This window comes from Lepisosteus platostomus, chromosome 4, assembly GCF_059453375.1.
Source record: "Lepisosteus platostomus isolate fLepPlt1 chromosome 4, fLepPlt1.hap1, whole genome shotgun sequence".
Lineage (NCBI taxonomy): Eukaryota > Metazoa > Chordata > Actinopteri > Semionotiformes > Lepisosteidae > Lepisosteus > Lepisosteus platostomus.
In genome coordinates, this window is record NC_142614.1 from 49,277,391 (window position 1) to 49,303,214 (window position 25,824).

Genomic DNA, 25,824 nt, shown 5'->3' on the forward strand with positions numbered 1-25,824 from the left:
TTATATTCAATTAAGTCAAACAGAAATGTGGTGCAATATGAGATGCAAAAGAGGACGATTTAAACAAGAAACTCCAAAGTATTGATTTATTTCCCAGCATTCAAACTATTTCAAATAATATACAGTACATAACCCTATTTGTCTCTATTTTTATCAAATTTAAGCATTCTTATTCTTGGACAGGGTTCTTCATAAATGTTCCCAGGGCACTATTCATATAGAAGCACTTGATCCACCTCTGAAACGCAGCACATGCTTTCTGGAGTATAGCAGTCATTCTACACCAAAAGTCTCACTACACTACACTACAACCTACACTAAGGTTGCTGCTGGAAGAGGTGTTAGTGGGGCCAGCAGGGGGCGCTCACCCTGTGGTCCATGTGGGTCCTAATGCCCCAGTATAGTGATGGGGACACTATACTGTAAACAGGCGCTGTCCTTCGGATGAGACGTAAAACCGAGGTCCTGACTCTCTGTGGTCATTAAAAATCCCAGGGCGCTTCTCGAAAAGAGTAGGGGTGTACCCCGGTGTCCTGGCCAAATTTCCAATTGGCCCTCACCAATCATGGCCTCCTAATAATCCCCTTCTATGAATTGGCTACATTACTCTGCTCTCCTCCCCACTGATAGCTGATGTGTGGTGAGCGTTCTGGCGCACTATGGCTGCCGTCGCATCATCCAGGTGGATGCTGCACATTGGTGGTGGTGGAGGGGAGTCCCCATTACCTGTAAAGTGCTTTGAGTGGAGTGTCCAGAAAAGCGCTATATAAGTGTAAGCAATTAAATTATTATTATTATTATTACACAGCAGATCAGTGGATGAAGTGAAAAACTGCTTCACCATTTGAATTCAACTGAAAAGTTATGCAGACCAGATTGTGCATGATCAGTGTTTAACCAGGGTTAGCATCCTCAGTCTTTCAGATAGTTTAAAGGCATCTCTAATGACCATGTAGGTACTCAGTTAAATGCCTCATTCCTAGTCGCTATACTGAAGCATTGGTTTAGAAATGAAGAAGAAAGTTACCACCTACCTGGACAGCCTAATTAGCTTCCGAGATTTGATTTCCGAGAGGCTATGGTCAGGCTAAAAGATGGCAATACTGCTGTATATGAAATATTTTAAACTGTCCTTGTTTAAATGTCCTTAAGACATTTAGCCCATGCAAGGAAGATGTATTCCCAAATTCTCTCTTCTGTGCAGTATTGACATGTAAATACAAGCATGCATTCAGATTTTGTACAAACACATTAAAACACTTAATATAGATAACAGTAAATTATATAACAGTTTCTTAGAGCCATCCCTCTTGGGAAGGGCTCTATCAAATACAGCAGAATGGAGGTAGGACTGAATTATTGAAGACCCATTTTGTCTCCCAAGCTTTCAGTTCTGGACCAGAAACAAGAACCACACAAGAAGAAGCCGTGAAATAGTTCAGTTAAAAATTTATACGGCTGAGAGAATTCCATTCCATTTTCAGATACATTTATAAGACACTTTTTTAAAATACCACTTGATTGTTTTGTACAACCAAACATAAAAAAAAACCTCAAACTGTTACCTGCAGCAAAAAAAAATAGATTTATGTAAAAAAAACTTCATTCTTATGTACATGACCACTGGCGTTTTGATTGATGAAATCCTGGAAACAAATATTTTAAATAGTGATGGATACTGTGCTTTTTCTATCCTGTGTTTGCTGCTTTTAAGAACTTTACAACAAATTAATACACTCATCCATCTTCATCACTGCTACTCCAAGCATCTTCAAAAGCTGGATTTAAGCTTGACTGGTTCCCACTCTGTTAAGAAAATGCAAAAACTCAGATTTAACTCTTTAGAAAGAAAATGGTACAGATTATTTTTGTGTATGCAGAAATAAAAGCTTTAAAATGTATTAACAATTACCTAAAATATACTTTGGTGTTCTTAAACACTACTTTGATCATTGCTCACTTTTAGATTTTCTAATAACAGTTAAACTCTTTATAATCTAAATTATAAAAAGACATTAGGTAACAGTATTATAGAGGTTAAAAATCACACTGAATACCAGAACACAGAAGTAGCTGTTAATAACCATTAAAGGAGAATACAGAGACTGAGTACATATGATACAAATGACTTTCTAAAAAAATATTAAACTTGTCCATAAAAGAGCCAAAAGGGGATTTTAAAGGGGAGCTGCAATGATATTTCTATATTTCTGAGTTAGAAAGAATCAGCAGTGATGAGGGCATTTTAAAACCACAATAAAAGTAAAATGTACACAGTAATTTGTAAAACCTCCAATTTACACCACAATATAGACAAAATTTCCAGGTATGCCCAGCTCCAAATTCTGCGATTTAGAACGAAGCAACAAAACTTCCAATGGCGTGATGTAGGCCTCAGGCTTGTGGATATATCTCTTTTAATCCAATAGAAATATTGCTTTCGACTTCAAGATGGTTTTGCTGGTAAATGGAACTTACGTGTTAACTTTGCATGCAGATGACATTGGAAACTTTCTGCGATGTAATATCTGCTACACAACCTGTACTTAATTCACTCTTCCATCGCTCTTTCCACTCTTTCATTAGTCATTACAGTAAAAAGTGAGCAGGAAGGGCCGTATCACGTGACAATTTGTGGGAACTCGAATGCGAGTTTGAGACAATGTAGCGACTTACAGTACTTTCACAAGGATCAGGATTTTGTGCTCAATTAGAAATTTCTGATTTTTTTCTATACCAACATCGAATTTATTTTGTTACCAAGACCAGTCTGAGAAATTTGGACTGCAGTTCCCCTTTAACATGGAAAGAAAAGTAACTACGATGGACGCCATAGTCATCACTTACTTTGTTGGACCCTTCTGTGTCATCTTCAAGAGCAGGTTTCCGAGGAGAGGGAACCCAGGCTAGAATGTTACAGTCCTTTCCACCACTGTAGAGATCCTGACAATAGGAAAAAGGAGTAAAGTATTAAAATAAAAAAAAATTAAATGTGAGCCTTAGACTATTGTATCTGCTTAAAATAAGCCTCAGTAAAATTCTTTCTACTATATTTTGTCTTTCTACTTTTCTACTTGGTCGGATTTGAAAAACAAAATCTCCACATTCTGACTTCACAATGGACAGTCACAATGGTCTTTCATGTGTTTGAATAGAATGCTGTAACCTATGTATAACTATGTGGTCCCAAAAAGTAGGTAGATAAATTGCAAGTATAAAAAGAAAACTAAATAGAAAAGATACAAATGCCAAATATACTGAAAAGGAAGTAGGCTTTAAATGTTATCAGCACATTCAGCATTTCCTCATGTTTTGCATTTGACCTCTTTTTAAGTCATAGTTCACAGACAAAAATATCAGGAGGTGTTTATGAAGAAACCTTTAAAAAAAAAACACATTTTAATGGGAGACAAAATGTCCCCTGATACTGATGCGTTTGTAAAAACACATATAAGAAGAAACCAACAGGAACGATATACAGAACTGCTTCAGTAACGCAAAGCCAGACAGACGAAGATGCAGAGAATCCTTATCTGCCTGAAGGTGACTAGCTTCTGGAGTAAATCTGGAATAACTTCACAGATGCTGACAATCTTTAGACCCTGCATAAGACTGTTTGAATTAATACATCTGAAAGATTTTTTTTGTTTGTTTTTATTTGTTTAAAGTCTATTGGCAGGAAATCCTCTCTGGCAAGGATCAATCCCCAGAGTCCATCAGCCAAGACAGAATGGAAAGACCAAGACCAGCTGCTCAGGGGCTCTTTCAAATTCCATTCTGTTTTTGCTGATAGACTTTGAATACTGTAACCATCTGGGAGGACCTGATGGCCCTTGTTATCAAAAACAGAATAATTTCTGCCAGACACTTAACTATCTAATCTACAAACTTAAGAAACAATTATAATAAAGAATAATAGGGAAAAAGAGAAGAGAAAATGAGATGCCTGAGAACCCTTTTGTAAATACAGCAATTTTTAACAGAGTATTTGTATGGAAAAGGACAGAATTATGTGGTAGGTTAAGTCTCGGGTCTCATAAAAGGGGAGCTATGGGTCCCTCCTGCGGAACGTCTGTTGTACTTTAACAGAGGTACTGTTCCCCAGTTGCTCCAATCTGCCCAACTGTATAATTGGGGACCATAATTGCTGGGGGTAATACTCTACCTGTGATGGACATCTGTCCTATCTAGGGGGTCCAATGAGTTGATGTGCCTCAAATATGGGAATTATCAACTAGTATGAGGATTTTTCAAAGTGAATTACATTTTACATTTGTGAAACTGTACCGAGACAAGAGGACATGCAACACTGATCAGTTCTATTATTTCACATTTAGTTCCTGTCAATATGGCAATGACAAAATGAGCCTCCATTCACTTTGTGCACAGTTGGAAGCAAAATGATCTCTGATGTTACTGATTTATTATTCTGATTTAATATGTTAAAATATCATTACAATTCCCCAATGCTGAATATGATAAGGAAAAAACAAACAGCACGTTAATTAATTTTTAATTCAAACTAATTTTCCAAAACATCCACAAATTAGTTCTGTAAGCACACACTGGGTCATGTACTGTTTTCCTCTTTTCTACACTATGTGGGATATGTTGTTTTCACAGAGAGTTCCCTAAAATCTGTTTCTAGGAAGAATACAATTGTAGGAATCTGCCATCTGGAGCTGGTCCATTTTTCATATTTTCTTTTTGCGGAAAATTCTTATACATTTTGAAATGTAAAATTGAAATGTAATACATCATAAGGTCTATGCATTTTACCACCTATTTTCTAATTTTCTAATTTCTCATTAGAAATAATCAGGAACTGTTTTTTCAAACTTGAAATCAGGAGCGAATTCTTAAAGAAAAAAACAGACTATAATAATAACAATAATTGCTTACACTTATATATTCTGGACACTCCACTCAAAGCACTTTACAGGTAATGGGGACTCCCCTCCACCACCACCAATGTGCAGCATCCACCTGGATGATGCAACGGCAGCCATAGTGCGCCAGAACACTCACCACACATCAGCTATTAGTGGGGAGTAACGACTTGAGCCAATTTATAGATGGGGATTATTAGGAGGCCATGATTGGTAAGGGCCAATGGGAAATTTGGCCAGGACGCCGGGGTTACAACCCTACTCTTTTCGAGAAACGCACTGGGACCACAGGGAGTCAGGACCTCGGTTTTACGTCTCATCAGAAGGACGCCGCCTGTTTACAGTATAGTGTCCCCGTCACCATAATGGGGCATTAGGACCCACATGGACTGCAGGGTTAGCACCCCCTGCTGGCCCCATTAACACCTCTTCCAGCAGCAACCTTAGTTTTTCCCAGGAGGTCTCTCATCCAGGTACTGACCAAGCTCACACCTGCTTAGCTTCAGTGGGCTGCCTGTTGTGAGTTGCAGGGTGATATGGCTGCTGATTAAAGGTCACACAGTAACTGACAGCCCCTTTTGGGGGTAAAAGCTTTTAACACTTGCTTGATAAGCAAACTCCTGGTCATATTAAGTCATTTAAAATTTTAGTTACAAAAGACACACAACACAATCGTCAGATAACATTCCTTATCGATGACTCCTTATATTGGAAGATGATAGGTTGAAAACTTAATACATACAGATACAGTTTCTACAAACACAGAATGTTTAAGATCTTTTTTTAAAAGGAACACCTTAGTAAAGTTGGCTGGCACACCGTCAACTGGGACAAATGTCAGGGGCCACACCTTCAATTCTTACCACCTCAGGGTAGCTTGGCCCTAACACTAAGCCTAACAACGGAGCTGAACACCAAAGGGAACTCAATGATAAAGCCCTTAATTTCTGATAACATACTGTATCTTTTAAAACCTGTATCACATATCTGAATCATTTATATAGCTGCTCCTTTTATTGTACTCAATGACTGTCTCTCACCTGCAGGTCAGGGTGGAATTCACAGCAGTCCACGTTGTTGTAGTGCCCTCTCAGCACAGTGACCAGCTCTCCAGTGTACAAGGCATACACCACAATGGTGCTACCACAGGGCACAAACACGAACTCCGGACTGCAGCCTCTGGACAACGTGAACTTCAACCCCTTGCGACTTTCGTTGCATACCTTCCCATAATTCACCTGCAAAAATTAGTTTTGAATTCAGTTAAAATTTTCTTACAGGAAATGCCATTTTCAAAATGAAGGTGAATAACTGAGGAACAAAAGTATCACAAAAGGCAAGGCAATTACAAATCGATGTAGCACAGTGGTTTAGTCTTGAAGGAACAGGCTGATATCTGAGAACCCCCTTTTCACTGGCAAAATACTTTAAAAAATAAGAAAATTATATTTTTTTATTTGTGTTTCCTAAAATACTGTAATAGCAACAATTAAAAGATATGAAACTCCCTTGTTGTAAGCAGGTGTATTTGTGAAAAAGTAACATGTTATATATATTATATTTACAGCAAATATTTCTTACAATTGACTTAAAATTTAGATCGGCCTTTAAAGGGTAAACCAGATTTGTTATCTTTCTCATCTGTGGAATGACACGTTTTTCTTGAAATACAACTTCCCGGACTGCTGGAGAAGTAAAATGAAGTTTTGGTTCAACTTTGATAAAAAAATAATTGTTGCTCATTTTTATTCGAGTTCCATGTACCCGGCCATGTACCTGTTATTAATTACATTGATAAATTATTGATAAATTACACAACATGCCGTTTATCATAGTTCCAATGTTGTATGTCTGAGGCGAAAGTCTTTGTGTGAACTTCATTAAAGCTCCACTTGGCACTGTAGGAATGACTCAATATTGCATACCAGAGTGTTTTCTCCGGAGGCGCTGTTCCACAGTCTCATGCGGTCATCCGTCCCAGTGGTCAGAAGGTGGAGTCCATCGCTGGTAAAGCACAGCCCATTGACGCGTCCATTGTGAGCAGTGTTAGCTACCACAAGACCCATATGCCACTCAGACAAAATGCCGTTCACTTCCCATCATAAACTACCAGAGGTCTGAGGGCATCAACTTTTATGAAAAGGCCCTGCTCTTGTTAACGTTTTGTGTTATTTCTGAGTCTTTTTCATTGCCTAAGGCGATATATATATATATAGAACTCATGCAAGTAATACTTAAAAATCATAGTTAAGCATCAGTGTTTTCTTTAAATTAACCCTGTCATCAGTCCACTTAACCATGGCATGACATTAAAACATCAGAAAGGTTATAAACAAGAGGAGGAGGCCATTCAGCCCATTAAGCCCTTTTGGTAGTTAATAGCTAATTGATGTGAGGATCTAATCTGGCTATTTCGTAAAAGAAGCCTGGATATCGGCTTCAACTAAATGTCTGGGTATCTTGTTCAGTTCTTGCCGAAACACAAATATTTTGGTGATTTCTTTAAACTCATTAGGCAGGTTTGCTTCTCCTCCAATTTTAAAATGTTGGTTGGATCAGTGTTTTCTGAAATACTCTGACTACCCTTTAAAATTCTGATTCATACTTTCTTTCTGAATACTTGGCACATAAATACAATAATGTAAACATAGATAAGAAGAAAGCTGACAATGATAAAATTGTAAAATGACAAGTTATTTAGTTTTAATCTTCAGTCTAGTCTAAAGAACCAGTTTCTGGCCTAAATAACAAATACTGAAGAAAATAATCTCATATTAATTCACAAAGGGGGATATAAAGGAAATAGCCTGCTGAAAAACAATAAATACCACACTATAAATGCATAATAACTATTTTTTTCAGCTCTGTCTTAACTACATGGCAGCCCAAGATGAAAGCAGTGAACACAATATCAGATTTCACATCATATTATCATACACAATTTTCACGGGTATAAAATATTCTATAAAGTTTTCTTAAACATGATGAAAAAAGAAGTTTGAGCCTTGCTTTATATTTGATCATGTTTGTGAACACACAGGTAAACACACCTTTTTCCGATGTGTTTTCTTTTGTATATGTCAATAAAACTACTATTATGTGAACAGCGGCTGAAACTCAGGCCTAAGAATGCCCACACAATGGGTTCAAAATACCCTATAAACATGAGATACATACATCTGACACATATATGCAGAAATATTCATAAGAAGGACCAAATATATTTGGTCCAAACAGCAAAAGATTTTGTAAGATTTTGCTTACATTTGCTCCCAAAAACTAAAATCACCATCCATGTTGATGCATAGGATACCCAATTTCCACTGTAGGAAATTTGTCACATGGTTACAGTAAATATTTCTTTCCACTGTTTCTTACAGATAAATCTTAGCCAAATGGTTCTGGTTATATAACAGAATGCACTCTAGCATTCTAACAGTTTCTAACAACAACAGTTCTGGGGACCTGGGTCAATCTCATCTCACTGTTTTCTCCTTGGTATCTTGACCAGGTTCTCAAATGAACCGACTGCCACTAGATCAGTGTGCTTTGGGAAGCTAATAGAAAAAGGGAAATGTCATCCTTGAACCCCTTTTCCATAATTTATCAGACCTTAAATCTAGTTCCAAATACCACTCTTGAAAAGCGTATGCAAGGAGTCAATGCAACCAGATGGAGTTTTTCAAAACTTTAATGATCACTAAAATAAAACTTATCATCACATTCCTTAGACTTGCTGTGCTTACATTTTGAAATTCTCACAAGCCATATAGTCCATCAGTATATTTCTAAATTGTGAAACTCTTCCTTTGGCCCATAAACTTGTTATCACACATAAAACCTTATACACCTTGTCACGCTTTACATCTTATCAGATAGAAAATCTGTTCAAATTAGTGACTATTTCACCTTGACAAAGGTAGTCACAACTGGCCCAAATCAGGCCATCAGCATCTTGCAGAGCTCTGTCCTTCGGCTATTTGTTTAGTATACTGTATGCATGTTTACTTTGGAGGTAGTTCTTTATAGTGTAGGCATCCATTTTCATTATTATGCTGATGATATCCAAATGTTTGCACAAAACCTGTTATTAATCAAACACTAATTGTATTGTTACTCTCTACAACTTCAGTTTCACTATTTATGGTATAAGAATCAATCCATATATTTAGGCAGAGAATCATCTTTGATCCAAGTTTTGCAATGTATGCAAAACATCCTTGAAATGATTGAGGATTTTAGAATATTTTTTAAATAAACCTTCTTACCTTTAAGACACCGAATGCATTAATTTTATACTTAATTAACTATGTAGAATTGTGTACGTTTAACATTTTACTATGTTTTACCATAAAGGAGTTTGAGGTGCTATGTCGTGCAAAAAGCATGGAATATACCCGGGAAGCTCAAGGGACCAGTTTTCAATATTACAGCTGAGTTTGGCTTCACTCACCTGCCTCTGATGAGGCTTTAGACTTCTCACCATTGTGCTGGTCTAGTGTAAATAAGCTTCCTGATGCCTTCCTCACATCCCACACTCTCACTTGGCTGTCAGTGCTAAAGGAAGCACAAAATATTACTTCAGTCTTCTAACTTCTCAAGGGTCTCTTTCAGCATATTCATTCCTCTGTATCACAACTGTATTCCAATATAACGACATCCATCAGGGGAGTCCAACTGCTATTGAATTTAAGTGAACCAATAGTACTGCGTGTAAATCCAAAAATTAACAAAAAGACGGGGGGATATGCTTTAGCTCGGGGGAGTGTAAACTCAACTTTTTGAATTAGTTTGAATTGTATGTTGTGTTTCATATGCTGATCTGGTCATTTTGATGGAAGCTTTCAGAACATTCATCAATTGCCTTTGTTTGTTTTAAGGCTGAAGGCGAACCTTGTATATATTAAACAATTTAATAACAAGCATGGCCAGATTTACCTCTTTATCCTGCATTATTTTTTGAAAATTGATTAGAATTTGGATCATATTTAGAGTGAACTTGGATCACTTAGGCAAACCCCACAAACTGCACTTTGACATTTTGCATATGGGCAGTATGGTGGTTAGCACTGATGCCTAAAGTTTTGATTCTAGCCTAAGACAAGCTGGGTAGTTTGTTTCTTTCTCTGTGGCTCTGCAATGGACTGGCCTGTCAGACAGGGAGAGAGCAATAGTCCCTCCTTGCTCTGAGTGCTACAGTGATATGCTCTGGTTTGCTGTGCAACACACAAGTTAGAGCTGCTTACTGATAATAGTTGGATGGACTTATTGTACTGTGTGTTTATTTATTTAATACAATACAACGATTTAAAAAGAATGACGTGATTTGTGCACAAAATAAATTTTAGCAACCCATTATCCTCTAAATGTTTTGCTTTGTATCATTTCTTAACTATGTACACGAAGTCAATTTTTAGATTTTGCAAGCTGCCTAACAATTTGAGCTTCCCCACTGGTTAATTAATATATCATGCCTCAGTGAATAAAAACTTAGCAAGTCAGGTGTGCACACCCCTGGATAACATTTCACTTACACAAATACTCTGAACAACAGTATTAGTGTTGTTTATCAAGTATGCCCTTGGTAGAAGCACTGCCAGGAGGTACACAAAAATAGGCTGTTGACTTAAATTTTAAAAATCCTGAGGAGCTCTTCTGTAGAACTGTGATCTCATTTAAATAAGCACTAAAAAGGTTTTGTGTATTGTGTTTATTCAGTAGAACAATTTTTTTTACTGTATAAACTATAGGTACATCTAAATGTTTTTTATTATTTTCTGATAAGAGTAACACCTTAAAATAGAACACAGGTGTTTATATAGGAAACAAAATTAATATATGAATTATATATTTAAATGATATATGAATATGGGCAGAATTGTAGCACGGGTACCTCCCAGTGCTGGGGCCCTGGGTTCAAATTTCAGACCTGGGGTGCTGTCTGTGTGGAGTTTACATATTCTCCCTACGTTTGTGTGGGTTTCCTGCCCAGGTCCAAAGCCCAACTGGTAGGTTTATTGGCTTCTAGGAAAACTGGCGTCATACTTTCGGAATCGAGAACTTGACTAAACATCCACAACACTGAATAGCAAAGAAAGACAACAAGAACCTCTGTTTTCAAAATTGGGTATTATAAGAAGCCAGCAGCTACATTACCCTGCAGCTCACAACTGGCAACCTACTGAAGCAAAGCAGGTGTGAGCCTGGCCAGTACCTGGATGGGAGACCTCCTGGGAAAAACTAAGGTTGCTGCTGGAAGAGGTATTAGCAGGACCAGTAGAGAGTGCTCACCCTGCAGTCTGTGGTCATTAAAAATCCTGGGGCATTTCTCAAAACGAACAGGGGGGTTAACCCAGTGTCCTGGTCAAATTTACCCCTGACCTATACCAGTCATGGCCTCCTAATAATAATCTTCATCTATAAATTGTCTTCATTGTTCTATTCTTCTCCCCACTGGTAGCTAATGTGCGGTGAGCGTTCTGGCACACTTTAGTTGCTGTCGCATCATCCATGTGGAGCTACACATTGGAGGAGGTGTGTCCCCATTACCTGTAGAGCGCTTTGAGTGGAGTGTCCAGAAAAGGACTATATACTGTAAGTGTAAGGAATTATTATTAAGAAACACTCATTGAAAAGTTAGTCTGAAAAATTATTTAAGATACTATCATTGGTGGGTATATAGGAATTTAATTTATTTGCATAAATCACATGTGCAAACAGTCTCTTAATGAGAGAGTTCTGCTGGAGAACATACAGCAATTTCCTTTACCTTGCAGTTGCCAGAATATGCTCATATCGAGGAGACCATTTCACAGAGAGCACTTCTCCCCTGTGACCTAAAGGACAACAGTCATGTTAGACCTCTCTGTACAGGAAAATACAAGCATTGGCAAACAGTATGAGTTTAAAGCTGACATTTTTAGAATATCCACAACATCAATACATATTGTATTACAACATTTTTAAGAATGAGAGTGGGTCTGGGTCAAGATTTCCACTGGCAGGCAAAATTGCAAGCAAGACCACATTCAACATGGCATAGAGAACAAAAAAAGCAACCGATACTGATTAAACAGATATTGTAACATTTTTTAAATCTTTGCCTTTTCAGTGTAAACCTCTTAGGGCTAAGCGGAAAAAAAAACAATGAAACTACCTATACAGCAATGGAACAGATTGATAAAGTTAATACTAAATTGAAGATCAAATTACCTGCTACACCCAGAGTAAGTTTCACTTTCACTGAGTTATCATTACACTCTGGCCATCAAAAAAAAAACAACACTTGTGACTGTTCTGAAATTTTAGCACTTTACAGTAACTATTTCAACAACTCGTTTTATAAAAAGTCAGGTATGGATTTCTAGTGACTTTAAGACAGGAGTGAATGCTTTTTTCTTACACTTAACAATCAGGTATAAAATGGTAAAAAAGGGATATTAAAAAGGTGAAGTGCAAAGCTGAAAGTTATACCGCAATGGAAGCTAAAATAAAAAGTTCTTTCAGTACTACAACAGCAAAAGAACTGTCAAGCGAAAGGTAGCAGGATCATTGCCTGAATCCACCACCAAAATTCCTTATAATTCGGCATTATATTCTATCCCTTGTGAAAGAAAACAGGTTGAGATTTGAGCTTTCTCCTGGTGGCTCTAGAGGAATGTTAGCAAAGTTATATAGTGTACTGGTCAATTACTGTAGATCATCATACACAACACTGAAAACTATCTGGGAGTGAGACTTGGGACATTCATTTACTGAGGAGGACTGGCTGACAATCTGTGAGAAGCAGTATCCAAAATGCACCTCTATTACCATACAAGAGCTTAATTTCAATTTTCTCAATAAATTCTATCTAACCCCAGTCCGCCTGCACAAGATATACCTAGGTAGATCGAATCAGTGCTTTAAGTGCCACTCACATATAGGCACCTTTATTCATCGCTTCTGGCAGTGTGACAAGATCTAACACTACTGGAGTAATGTGCACTCTGTCACTGAAAAAAATTTGGGTATACATTTTACTATGTCTGCAGACCTCTATTTTCTACAAAGCGATTATACTGTTACATTTGATAAAGTCTCAGAGTGTTTATTTTCTGTGTTGGTTCATTTTGTAAAGAAATGTATATTGCTACTATGGCCTGTCTTCAAGGTGCCGACGGTTGAAATGTGGCTTTCTCAGGTAGCTATATTTTTACCCCTAGAAAAACTAACATATTCGAGACCTGAACATTTTTGGAAGATCTGGTCACCCCTTTGGTCTTATATCGAAAATCACCAATTCAAATGTATTTTTTTTCTAGTAGTATTTTGGAATTGGAGGGCTGTCCCTATATGCCATATTATATTATTTTGTAATATGTTTTTTTTCTTTGTATCACTGGACATGATGCTGCCTTATTGGCTATCTGATAATCTGTTAATGATGAGTATGCTGTAAACCCAATTGCTGTTGTTGATATTATTAAAAACAAATAAAAAGAATATAAAAAAAGTCAAATCTATCCAGGACAAAATATCTTCGAGACATTGAAAGGGAAATGTACTAAATGGGTATTTCCTTCAGGTGTTCACTAAGGAAGAAGTCAACAACAGGCCTCAGACAGCAGAGGGACAAAGTTCAGTATTAAACAGTATTAGCAGTAGTATTAGGTGTTTAGGCTACTAGAAAGACTCGTGATGAATAAATACACAGGACTTGATGGTATTTTACCATTTATACTTAAGAAAATGAGGCATGTTGTTCAGAACCTACTGACACAACTGTCCAAGTTGCTTAAGACAGGGGCAGTACCCAGGGACCGAAGAATTTCTAACAATAACAATCATCCATAAAGACGGTGGGAAAATTGAGCCAAGTAATTATAGACAAACAAGTCTGACTTTTTTTAAAAGTAAGGCTGTGAAAATGATAAAGATAAATGATAAATGATTATTAAAATGATAACTCCAATTCCAGGTCCAGTGTGCTATTTGTGTGGAGTTTGTACATTCTCCCTGTGTTCTTGTGGGTTTCCTCGGGGTGCTCCGGTTTAATTCCACAGCCCAAAAACATACCGTAGATGAATTGGCTTCTGGGAAAGCACGCCCTAGTGTGAGTGGTTGTTTGTGTTGGGCGCGTTCAGCCTTGTACCCGTTGCTTACCGGGATAGGCACCAGTACCCTTGTGAGCCTATATTCGAAGAAGCGATTAGAAAATGGATGAATATGCAGTATACAATGTAACAGTCTAAAAGGGTTATGAGGCTGTTAAGTATTTTAACTATAGGAGTACTTAATTGACCAAACTTTTTCAGCTGAGAACTAAAAACATAACCATGACTAATTTTCCTGAAAATAATCATTTTCAGAATATATCTAGTCTCCTTCTTTTGAAAACATAACCATTTTTTTTCTTCCAGTTTGGCTAGAAAAGTAATTCAAATTGAATTAAAACCACTTATGTCAATAAATAAGACAAGAAAAAAAAAGTTAATATAAAGGTATTTTAAATGGTGATACCACCCTCACCACTACCCTTGTTAATTTGCAAGTATTGTAAAAAGAAACAACTTTGAAAGAGGACTACATTGCTCAAATAATTCACACACTTGTTAAAAAACACACCCAGGGAAGGAGCAAGCCTTCAGGTATTTACGACTTTGCTTGTAAATTTAAATGCTAAGACAACACAAAAGAGCAATAAAGTCAAATTATCACAGTAATGAACATATATTATTGACAACAAGTAATATGCAGGCTTTTGTGTGCAAAAGTAAGAGTTAAAGTTAAAATAAGAGTAATTGTTTGATGTCATTGAGTACTTAAGTAACTAAAAAGGAGCCAGTTCAAAACAGTGTAGCAAGACCAGAGAAATCTGATCTTTTGAAGTTATGGCTTTGGATATGATAAAGAAACTAAACACATCTCTTCAATCAGAAAATTATTTTTGGTGCACAGTCCACTCAAAACGCCTTTGTTGTGCCATTAGCTTCCATACACAGCACTCACCCTGCAGAATGTGGATACGAGAACCAGACTTCAAGTCACACAGCTGTACTTTGGGATCTTTGGTACCAACTGCAGAAAGAAATACAATAGGAGGGATTCAATGACAAACTGCTTCCTTCTGGAGAGAGACCTACAAAAAGATCATTGTCCTTTAAAATAGGAGAAGAATAACGCATTTACGTTCAATGTGCACAATTCTATAAGCCCACAGTGAAATCAGAGCTCGTCAAATCATAGAACTGAAATGAGTTTTCATTTAATAAGTCAAATGACACTGTAGGACTGGTACTGCAAGTGTTATAGCCTGGTTAGTAAAGGCGTGGGAGACCTGGGAAAACTAGGTTGTTGCTGTTAATGGTACAACTGGACTGAAAGCACTCTTCCCTCCATTACTGAATTTCCAAACTAATGTTGTAGTAGGGTGGTACAGTGTTTCGCATTGCTGCCTTGCAGTGCTGGGGCCTTCGGTTCAATTCCTGACCTGGGGTGCAATTTGAATGTTCTGCCCATATTCACGTAGGTTTCCTCTGGGTGCTCCAAGTTTCCTCTCACACTTTGCGGAAACATAGTGGCCGGTTCTTTGGTTTCTGGGAAAACTGAACCTGGTATGAGTGTATGTGTGTTTATCTGCCCTTGTGACAGATCTGCATCCTGTCCTGAGTATACCATGCCTTGCCTCAGTTGCTTGCCAGGATAGTCTCTAAATTCCTTGCATCCCTGAATTGGAAAAAATACATTTAGATCAAGGTCACTTTGTTGTAGGATATCTTTTGGGAGCCTTGTTTCTTGTTTTAATGTCTAATTCCACACTGAAAAATAGAAAGGAGAAACACAATGTTTTGGCGTAGAGCAATGGTTAGATGTGAAGAAGGCTCTACAGCGGAAATGTGTTTCTGGAAACGTGGAATTAGCCTTTGCTTGCTCTTTTGCAGTCAAGACACACTCCAGGTCCTGGCTACTTAGTGATTAAAGATCCCATGAGGCACAAGACTACAGGTGTTAACTCAAGTATCTAGCTAAATTCAACACAAGGCTTGCACAGTCTAACATAACTAAAAGTTTCCCCTAAATGTAATTGATAATGAAACTTCTCACTTCTCAATCTGAGATACTGTGCTTTTGAAGTGAAACATGCTATATACAGTAAATGCAATGATTAATAAAATCAATATAGTACATCTTTAAATATCATATACAGAAAGTCGGAAAGATACAGCTTGCAAAGAAAATTTTTCATTGCAGTCGGCAAAGTCATATCTTACATAGAAACCCTTCATAAACTTAATCTGTGAATCCAATACTTTTAAATTAACAGTTAACTTGAATTTAACAATTAACAGAGAACCAAAAGAATGTGATTACTAATTAACTAATGGTGGAGATATAGTTTTTGCTTCTGTTTAAACCACAATGTAACTACATGTTCAAACAAATGTTTGTAATGGTGAAAACAAGATCCTCTTTCAAAAACATTTCTCATCGTATTGTGTATCAAGACACGAACTTCAATCCATCCTTCAAGAACATTCCATTTGAAAAAGCCTCACATGTTAAACAGAAGTGGGGTGATACATAAGCTACATTTTTTACATTACATTCCAGAACACTAGAAACTCGGGTGTTGCAGCAACTGGTATTTGGAACCTGCCAATCTTGTTTGGACAGAAAGCAGCTAGACTGCAAGTGGAGCTACTTTGTCAGACTATCTTCCTCTTTCCAAAAATAGTATTAACTCAAGGTGACCTTACAAAGAGACTTATTGTACAACAGTTTACAAAGACGCTTTGATTAAACTTTTGGGGGAGATTGATTTTATTTTAAACTTATTTTTTTTAAGGAAATAAGCAAATTACCATTTAAGACAGACCAGTAAACATTTCTCCCCAGTAATCAAATGCTATATAATGTGGCCCTTCTACTTTATTTAACTTATTTGTGAAAATATAGCTAGTGTGTTTACATGAAGCTAAAATCCCACATTTACATTTCTTAGGGTCAGTTAAATAAAAAAACATACAAGAGAGATAGCACAACATGAAATGAAAAAGAAGCATACAAAATAATGAAGGGTTTTGGATTCATCGTATGGTATAACACCTTCCTCTGGACTAGAAAATATCTGAATACTAGAGGGGATACTGATGACAAGGACTGGTCATTAAGAAAGTTTTAATTGGGGATAACACACCAAAATACATACTCTTTGAATAATGAGGATTAACACATTTTAAGGGAACAATTTGCCTGTGCTTCATAGTCAAAGTTAATACAAGTTTTACAAGATCTTATCTATTTAAACATTCCACTATCTAAACTGCATTTCTGCATGAAGTCTGAGTTCTGAACCTAAATCCGTTTCCATCTGTGGATGTAGTCTTTTCTATGTTTTGCAATTGTATTATATACTTGATTTTTTTTCAGGTATCACTCTGGTGTATGACTTCTAAATGAAGCTTTACTGTACTGTGAAGTTCCCCAAAATCTTAATTCAACACCTGTAAAGTAAATTTACTTTTTGTAACTACATATTGAAATAAATTAATGTTCATATGATAAAATAAAAAGCACAGTATCACATTTAGTTTTATACCTTATTGCGGAAAAAGGTAACTAAAAATTTCAGAATGAAAATCTTTTTTGCTTGGATTTACTGCAATAATTAAGGCCAGTGACTCCCTCTGTTCATGAATAGGGCTCTGTCAGAAGTGAAGGTTCTTCAGCTGGGCTCTCTCATATGCATAATATAAATTGTTAATTGTTGCTCTGTACACACAAGCCTTTGCCACTATCGTCTGAAAGAAAAGAATAAGCCTATTTGGATTTATGCATTGGCTGACTTGTGCGGAATATGGCACAAGGTCATTTCTTATTTAATATTCAAATATACATTTCTTTCTGTTTAATTCTATAACACACTCTCCTACAAGCCTGCATATGACATTTAGAAAGAAAGAGCTACAAATTCCATTAAACAAATCCTGCCTGTAGCTTCCTGAAAATAAAAGAGCTGCAGCTACACACCTGCTATCAAACAGTGTTTCCTTGCAATGGGAGACATGTGATGACAGTACACTGTCCCCTCAAAATTGAAGACCTCAGCAGGCTGTGGAAAGAGAAAATTGAAAATAAAATAAATGCATATCATATGTTTTATTAGGCATGATTTCAACTATTCTCTTGTGTCTGTTTTAGAAGACTCTTCTAACAGAACTGTGCAGTACTGCATTTTTTTTTTTTTAGATTCAGTAATGATTTGTGTCATTGTGTCAAGAAAATAGCACCCAAACTGTGGCCCCCAATTGTTGTGCGATTTCTTCAAACACAGTGTCTTGATACACATTACAGGACTGTATTCTTTTATAATTTGGCATTTATATGTATATTGATTTTCGTAGTGTATTAGATATACAGCACCCATGGTGTGTCTACATGTGGCACGGGAAAACTATTCCCAGTACGCGTGTCTTTCGTTACCCATGGAGAGTTCTGGAAGGTACAGTATGCTCTATGAATAAGGAGGACTGGGTGTGGCACCTCAGGTCATTTAAACAGCAATAAGGCTTGCATTGCTTTGTGCATTATTCCAAAATATACAGCACAGATTTAAGGTAAATTTTACTCAATGTCAAATTGTAGAGCTATCAATAACTAAAAAAATTCTCCATCCAGGAGGAAAGACTCATCTGCAAATAAAAAAGCAATTAAGGATAATGAATTCTGGACCATTTTCAACCAACGTAGAATTCTGGCCATAAACTCTTAAGTTCCAACTCCTACTGAAAGAATTCAGTTTTCAGTTCTTATAGCAGAAATTGACACATCCCTTGTGACATGTTAAATATTTATGAGATCGGTGTTCTGTTTTGATCTTTTTATGTACATTTCTATAACCTTTAACAGTCAGATAAGCTTTATTAATAGTGGCTATTTATAGACTAGTTATAGCTGAAACAAATCTATAGCTTTATTGTTTTTTTTTAAATGAAGTAGCCAAACCACAATTGCAATTGAAAAATCATAACTCTATTCATGTCATACAGAGAACAGACAAAGCTCTATAAGTAAAGCCTGTATCACAGAGGCTCTATTATTTCCATTAATGCTGTTGGTGACATACTGTGTTGGTGGGCTCAGCACAAGTCTCCGTTGTTTAAAAAGGGATGTAGCTCACAGCAGAGTGTGGGTATTGAATATACTGAACAGTAAGGTCCCATTTCTGTTCTGGTCTTTAAGCAAAACATTCTAAGATGTACATTATAAAACATTATTCATTTTGTAAATCACTGAAGACATATTGTAAAATGTTTAGAACGTCTACTTAAAAAACCTATAAAAAAGGCAAAAACGCCTTTGTTTGCAAAATAATTATAATAATCTCTAGCAAATACTGTATTATACTGAATTCCAGTAAGGAAGGAGTGTTTCAGGCTGCCATTTACTTAAGTTAAAGCTCAACCCTGAATTATTTACGGAAACAATCATTCAAAATGTAATCCATACGAGACCTTATGTTATGTACTTTTCCTCACTGCTATGCAACATTACAGCTTGCATAACCAATATTCAGCCTAGTAGATATCAGAATAAACCAAAATGCACTAAAGACCAGTGCCATTTCTGTCAGATGCCATCACCTATAGACGTGACCTTAAAACATCACTGCAGCTGGTATGACAGACTGCAAAAAACACAACAGTTTTATTTGATGAATGCCACAAAGCTGTGTTCAAATAATATATTGGAGGGAATACATACGACATTGAGGGAGCTGTAGAAAGATGGAGAGAAAAGACTTAACATTAGATTGTTGGGTGCCACACCTTTGAGAATATAGCCAAAAGTCTGTTTAAACAACAGACAAGAACTTGGCGGAGGTATCATAGCTCAGCACTATCTTGATGATTTTCTGTGGCTCTTAGTTGTTGTGCCGTTTTCTTGACATATGGCAATCATTCCTGACACAGACCAACATTTAAACAGTGCAATAGCCTGTGATTTCTATTAACACAGGATCGAAACTGTTCTCACTATGTTGGGGACAGAAATATTTGAACAGTCACGGATACAGTACAGTCAGTAAAGAGGGACCAGAGACAAGAATACTTTAAACAACCCAAGGAACCGGTTTCTCTCCATGAGCTGACAGAGGGTAGTGTGGTTAGTAATGGCGTTATTAATCCAACGTTGGATCCAAGAGCTGTGGCAGCAACTGATAATAAACAAAACAGCAACTGAAACTGAAAGCACTGTTATTTATGACACTAATACATTTTTTTACTTACTAGACTATTTGACTTCGGAATCGGCTGTGCAGACTTGAATTTAACATGCCCTATATAGGGATTCAAACATGGCAAGTTCTCCAACAAGTTGTGTGTCATTTCACACCAAGTATGTTTCAAGCAAGAATAATGCTGCAACTTCTCTGAAGTCCCAGTTAATAAAATAATTGCATAAAGAGAATGCTACTTACTTTTAGTGTTTCTGTGTCCCATACTTTCAACGTTTTGTCAAAAGAACTTGAAGTGAACATGCCTGTGTCGTGTGGATACCACTGCACAGTCTCCACACTGAATTTGTGTACATGCTGGTGGGACCTAAAATGAGTATATAGAGCACCAGATATTTACACATTCACACAAATCTGAAGTCTAGATGTTGTATAATACTGTAGATTAGGGATTGGAGATATTTTACTGTGACTAAAAACACACTAATGAAACTTTTGAAAAAGATGTAAAAACTGATATATAATTACTGATAGATTCTCTTTACTGTGCAGATTTTATGTCCAGGCTCATGACGTACAGTTTTTGTTGACTGGGCCAGTGAGGTGCTGATTCAATTCTGTTGTTACTTTTGTGGCATTTAGCAACTATCCTGTGAAGTGTCTGTCTATCCCTGTCGGTGAGCTTAGACTTGCGACCACTGTTCCTCTTTGCCGATGCAGTTTGTCCATGTTTGGCATATGCTGTCATTATTTTTGAGACTGTTCCCCTTGACACATTAAATAATTTTGCAGTTTTTGTGACTGTTACACCTGGAATTCAGGCACTGAATTGGCCTCTTTGGAACTCTGTTAGTTGCCTAATGTTGCTTTGAAAACTCACATATCAAAGTGCTAATTGTCAGACCTCTTTTGTATCTGACATATACTGCTAATTGGCAATCAACCTATTATGACCTTTGCAGTTGCATTTGTAATTGTGATTTAGTTACTTCAAGGTTAAACTCCCTTTCCATGTGGTGTGTCCGTCATTTTGTCCACCCCCTGAATACATCTTATGACATTTATTATTTTGTACTGTCTTGTACAAGCATACTAATTTTGCCACTGTCAGTAACTTACAGTTTTGAGCCTAGAAATGGATTGTTTTTGACACAAAGTGCCCTATATAGTGCATAACTAATACACATTGTTTTGTACAGTTATAAAACCATCTACAATCTATTCCTTCAGATAATAAAATAAATAATAATAATTGCTTACACTTATATATCGCTTTCCTGGACACTCCACTCAAAGCGCTTTACAGGTAATGGGGACTCCCCTCCACCTGGATGATGCAACGGCAGCCATAGTGCGCCAGAACGCTCACCACACATCAGCTATCAGTGGGGAGGAGAGCAGAGTAGTGTAGCCAATTCACAGAGGGGGAGATTATTAGGAGGCCATGATTGGTAAGGGCCAATGGGAAATTTGGCCAGGACGCCGGGGTTACACCCCTACTCTTTTTCAAGAAACACCCTGGGATTTTTAATGACCACAGAGAGTCAGGACCTCGGTTTTACGTCTCATCTGAAGGACGGCGCCTGTTTACAGTATAGTGTCCCTATTACTATACTGGGGCATTAGGACCCACATGGACCGCAGGGTGAGCGCCCCCTGCTGGCCCCACTAACACCTCTTCCAGCAGCAGCCTTAGTTTTTCCCAGGAGGTCTCCCATCCAGGTACTGACTAGGCTCACACCTGCTTAGCTTTATTGGGTTGCCAGCTGTGAGTTGCAGGGTGATATGGCTGCTGGCCATATCACCCAAAATCAAGGAAATTTGGGGTGAATACACTAATTATACTTTTTACACTTATTCCTGTAAAAACTTTATACATTAACATAGCATTTACCAAGCCAAAATCGACAGTTATTACCGTACTGCATTCTTAGATAAAATGAAGACATTCCCAATACTTGTAACAGGAGAGGTGGTAACAACTAAAAATTCTGCTGCCATCTAGTGGAGCAGAAGTGTAATTCTCAATCTCTAAATTGAAAAACAGTAAGTACTAGCAACTGAAAAGTTAAGCAGGGAATGTGCCTATTACCTACCTGCCTACTGTGCAAACTGATTTGCAGGTATAGTGTGGTTTCTTGCTGAGGTTCTCAAGATCATAGATTACGATGACTCCATCTGCCCCACCTGACAACATGCTTAAAGAAAATGGAAAATAATTTATATTCATCGCACACACATTTTCCTAACAACAGTAGAGGGTTGAAATCAAAAATCTGTGGAAATGTCTTGAGGTCCTGAGTCACCCATGTCTCCTGGTTTTCATTCCAATGAGCTTTCAACCAGGGCCAGTTTATTATGTGTGTAACTGATCTGCTTGCTCATTTAGACTTTTCTTTGACAGTCAGGTCTTGGACTAAAACAATATTGTAGTTAAAGAATATGATATCTAGTAAACATGAGCACATAGTACTTCATGCAGGCTGTGCTCAACATGCAAATTAAGAATTTGCTCCCCTAATACTGAGTAAAAAGCTCTTAACAAGGGATCAAAGAATGATGAACAGACACAGGTGGGAATGACAATACTGTATATCAGGCATTCCCCAGAACTGTGTCCAGCTGGTCAAAATTTAGCTAACACACCCGAACAAGGGCATTTCTGAAACTCGCTGATTAATCCAGGTCTTGATACCAATTACGAATGCCATTCGTCTTTTTAAGAGCTAAAAACAATTTAAAAAATCTGACATTAAAAAAAAACAGTTAATTCATGATTAAGAGCTCCAAGGACCCATGACCGAAGGCACCTGGTATACAGTACCTGAAATAAACTAATACACTGTACACCAGGGGTCTTCAATCCTGATCCTAGAGGACTAGTGTTCACGCTTTCTGCAAAGCAGCAATTACTGAAAACCAAATAATGAGATAACTAAAGATGTTACAAGTCCAGCTGGACAAAAAAAACCTATAGACATACCAACCTTCAAGAATCAGAATTCCAGTGCTAGGAATGGACAATAAAGTAATAATTTAATAGTAAATTCATTGGACAAACCAGTGGGACCAAACCCTTGTTCTGGGTGGCCCTGGTGTCCTCTGGTATTCTTAATCGTAGGACAATTCATTTCAATTTTCTATGCCAGTCTTTTAAAATGTATTTTTGACTCTCAAAAAATCTTGATGATGAACAATTTTGGGTTTTGAGGAGTACCTGGTACCCTGTCATCCCACCTGCGATTGTTCTTCATAAACCAATCACCTATTAAGAGCTGTTTTGACTAACTCTTAAGAAAAGTCTTAAGTAGGGGAAAGACTGCATTATGTTCTGCATGCTAAAATTGATGACACCTTAAGTGGCATATTTTTAAAAATCAAAGAAAGACTGTCAACAGATATAGGTTGTTTCAAAAAGATTTGACTGCACATTTATTTAAATGTAAAAAAATACTCAGTCTTTAAAAATGATACCAGAATTAGGCTCACATTCAAAAAGTACTACACTGATTAATGGACTCATGAAAGTGCTGTGAAACAAATCTCATCACAGTAATAAGAGTGTTTTTTTCAGAGTAATATTGTTGAGAGTCTACTTACTATCTTCCTTCTATGACTTCTATATCGAGGGTGTTCACGCCATTACTGTGAATCCGCTCTACGTCTCTATCTTTGTTCAGTTCTAAGCTGAGCACCCTTTGCGGAAACAAAAAAGAACACAGGAAATGCAAGTAAATAAATTTTCCCCCATTATATTTGCAGTATTGTACAATACATCATATGCTTAACCATTTGACCTTCGTCAATCAAAATGAGACATTCTGTAGCTACTCATATTTGTTCAAATGAACACCAATGTCAGCCATCACCCAGCACTGAATTACCATGTTCTACTTCAATAAAGGGTTTGATGGAGTAGTATTCATCCTTGGCAAACACAAAATACCACAAAAGTAAGTACACCAAACTTTTCAATTTGATAATAATGGTTTTTAATTATGATTAGGACACCTTTTTGACACATTGATCGACTTCAGCTAAAGTAGAAAAATACTGCATTGAATGTACAAATTTGTTAAATACTATAATCATCTGTGCAGAAGTATGCAAAATCCATTTAATTCATTTTAAATTGATAACTATACTATACTTTTAAGAACGTTATAAAAACCAGGGGACACAGGGGTGCCCAGGGTTGAGAACCCCTTTTTCAGACTTAAGACTGAAAAAGAAACCTGATGTACCTGGAATAAACTAATACACTGTATGCCAGGAGTCTCCAATCCTGATCCTGGGGGACTGGTGTGCTCTTATAAAATTATTATGCAAACTATAAATAATTACAGATTATAATTTAGCATTTAGCCAATTAAAACCATCTTCAACACTTGTAAATCCAGTACTATCTAATATTGGCTTTCCAAAGTGTCAGCAAGTATCAGTGACTTTTAAAAATCAAATTTATTTTGTGTAATTAGCAACCTTTTCTTTAGTTTCTGAGTCACAATGTACAGTAGATTAATGGCTGTTAACATGCAGGTTCAAGGAACAAACCACAATTTCAACACAGATAAGGCTCCATTTCAACTCCTTCTTTAAAGTCTAAATATACAAATACAGTATATTTTAAAGAAAACGCATAGTAACCTTTGTAGTGCGAGTATACATAGTAATTTAAGGCTCCAAAACCGAAACGTTGATTTTCTTATCATCTCTTTTTAGCATGAAATTTACTCGTTCCAATGAGTAAAAAATACAGAATAAAATGCCTGGGGTGTAAGACTCAATTCCAATTAATGGAGGTGCATAATGTCCAACCCGAGGAGCAATTACACAATTGAGCTATCTGTTAATTTAATTAGTGTAATTGTTTAATTTACTTAGTGTAATTTGTTACACTAATTGTCACACAATTAACCTATTTTTTACTTTGAAACATACGGGTTGTTTAGGGTAAAAAATCATTACAAGCATGCATTAAACTAGATAATTAAACCCATTACGTAACTGAGTGCAGGGTGGAATAAAAACCAAAAGACATCAGGCGACCCGTCAAGAATTGAGTACACCTGACGTACGTCATTAAAATCTATACCTGGCCAAGAAATAATTTCAAAATAGTTTTCTGACGCAATATGCTGATGACGACAAGCTGCTGAAATCACTCTAAATTAACTAAAGTGAGTTTTATTTCATAAACAGTTAACATTGAGCTGCTAATATAATTGTGGTATACTATTGCTTTAAGAAAGTAGAGGCTAAGAGTGCTCACGGAATGATGAATTATTTTTTCAGTAACATCCACCGAGGACTGGCAGTGTTTAGACACGTTCAAACGCAGCCCTACTGTACCTCCTTGTTGATTCAGCGCGTCGTAACCGAAGAGGATCATCTAGTCCCATCTGTCGTGCGGACAAAAAACCCAGCATCTTGTCAAACGACATATGTTAGGTGCTTTTTTCCCCCCAATACAATAAAAGACAGGAAAACGTATGAGACTACAATCACAACAAAGAAACGATCGTAGATTTTCCTAGAGACAAAAACGTTTCCTATGCCTAAGAAACTTTTGTGATCTATGCTTTAAAATACCCAACCTGGCCATAGTAACTAATAAATCAAAACAGTGATAATCGCGTACGTATTTGCATTCCAAAAACAACAACAAAAAAATGTCCTCAGCTCTAAGCACTCATACGGGCGCAGCCATGTTGA

General features: G+C 36.9%; 1 protein-coding gene across 1 annotated transcript; it reads right to left on the reverse strand.

Moving 5' to 3' along the window:
* Positions 1 to 1,432: 1,432 nt before the first annotated feature.
* Positions 1,433 to 25,816, reverse strand: ercc8 (excision repair cross-complementation group 8). The gene is made up of 12 exons (XM_088629744.1): positions 25,462 to 25,816; positions 23,710 to 23,805; positions 22,206 to 22,307; positions 20,353 to 20,476; positions 17,901 to 17,982; positions 14,880 to 14,948; positions 11,659 to 11,725; positions 9,343 to 9,446; positions 6,815 to 6,939; positions 5,930 to 6,127; positions 2,848 to 2,943; positions 1,433 to 1,806 (listed from the first exon to the last, which is right to left on the reverse strand). The coding sequence occupies exons 1-12, from the start codon at positions 25,551 to 25,553 to the stop codon at positions 1,738 to 1,740; spliced, it is 1,224 nt and encodes a 407-aa protein (XP_088485870.1). The 5' UTR covers positions 25,554 to 25,816; the 3' UTR covers positions 1,433 to 1,737.
* Between the last annotated feature and the right edge of the window lie 8 nt (positions 25,817 to 25,824).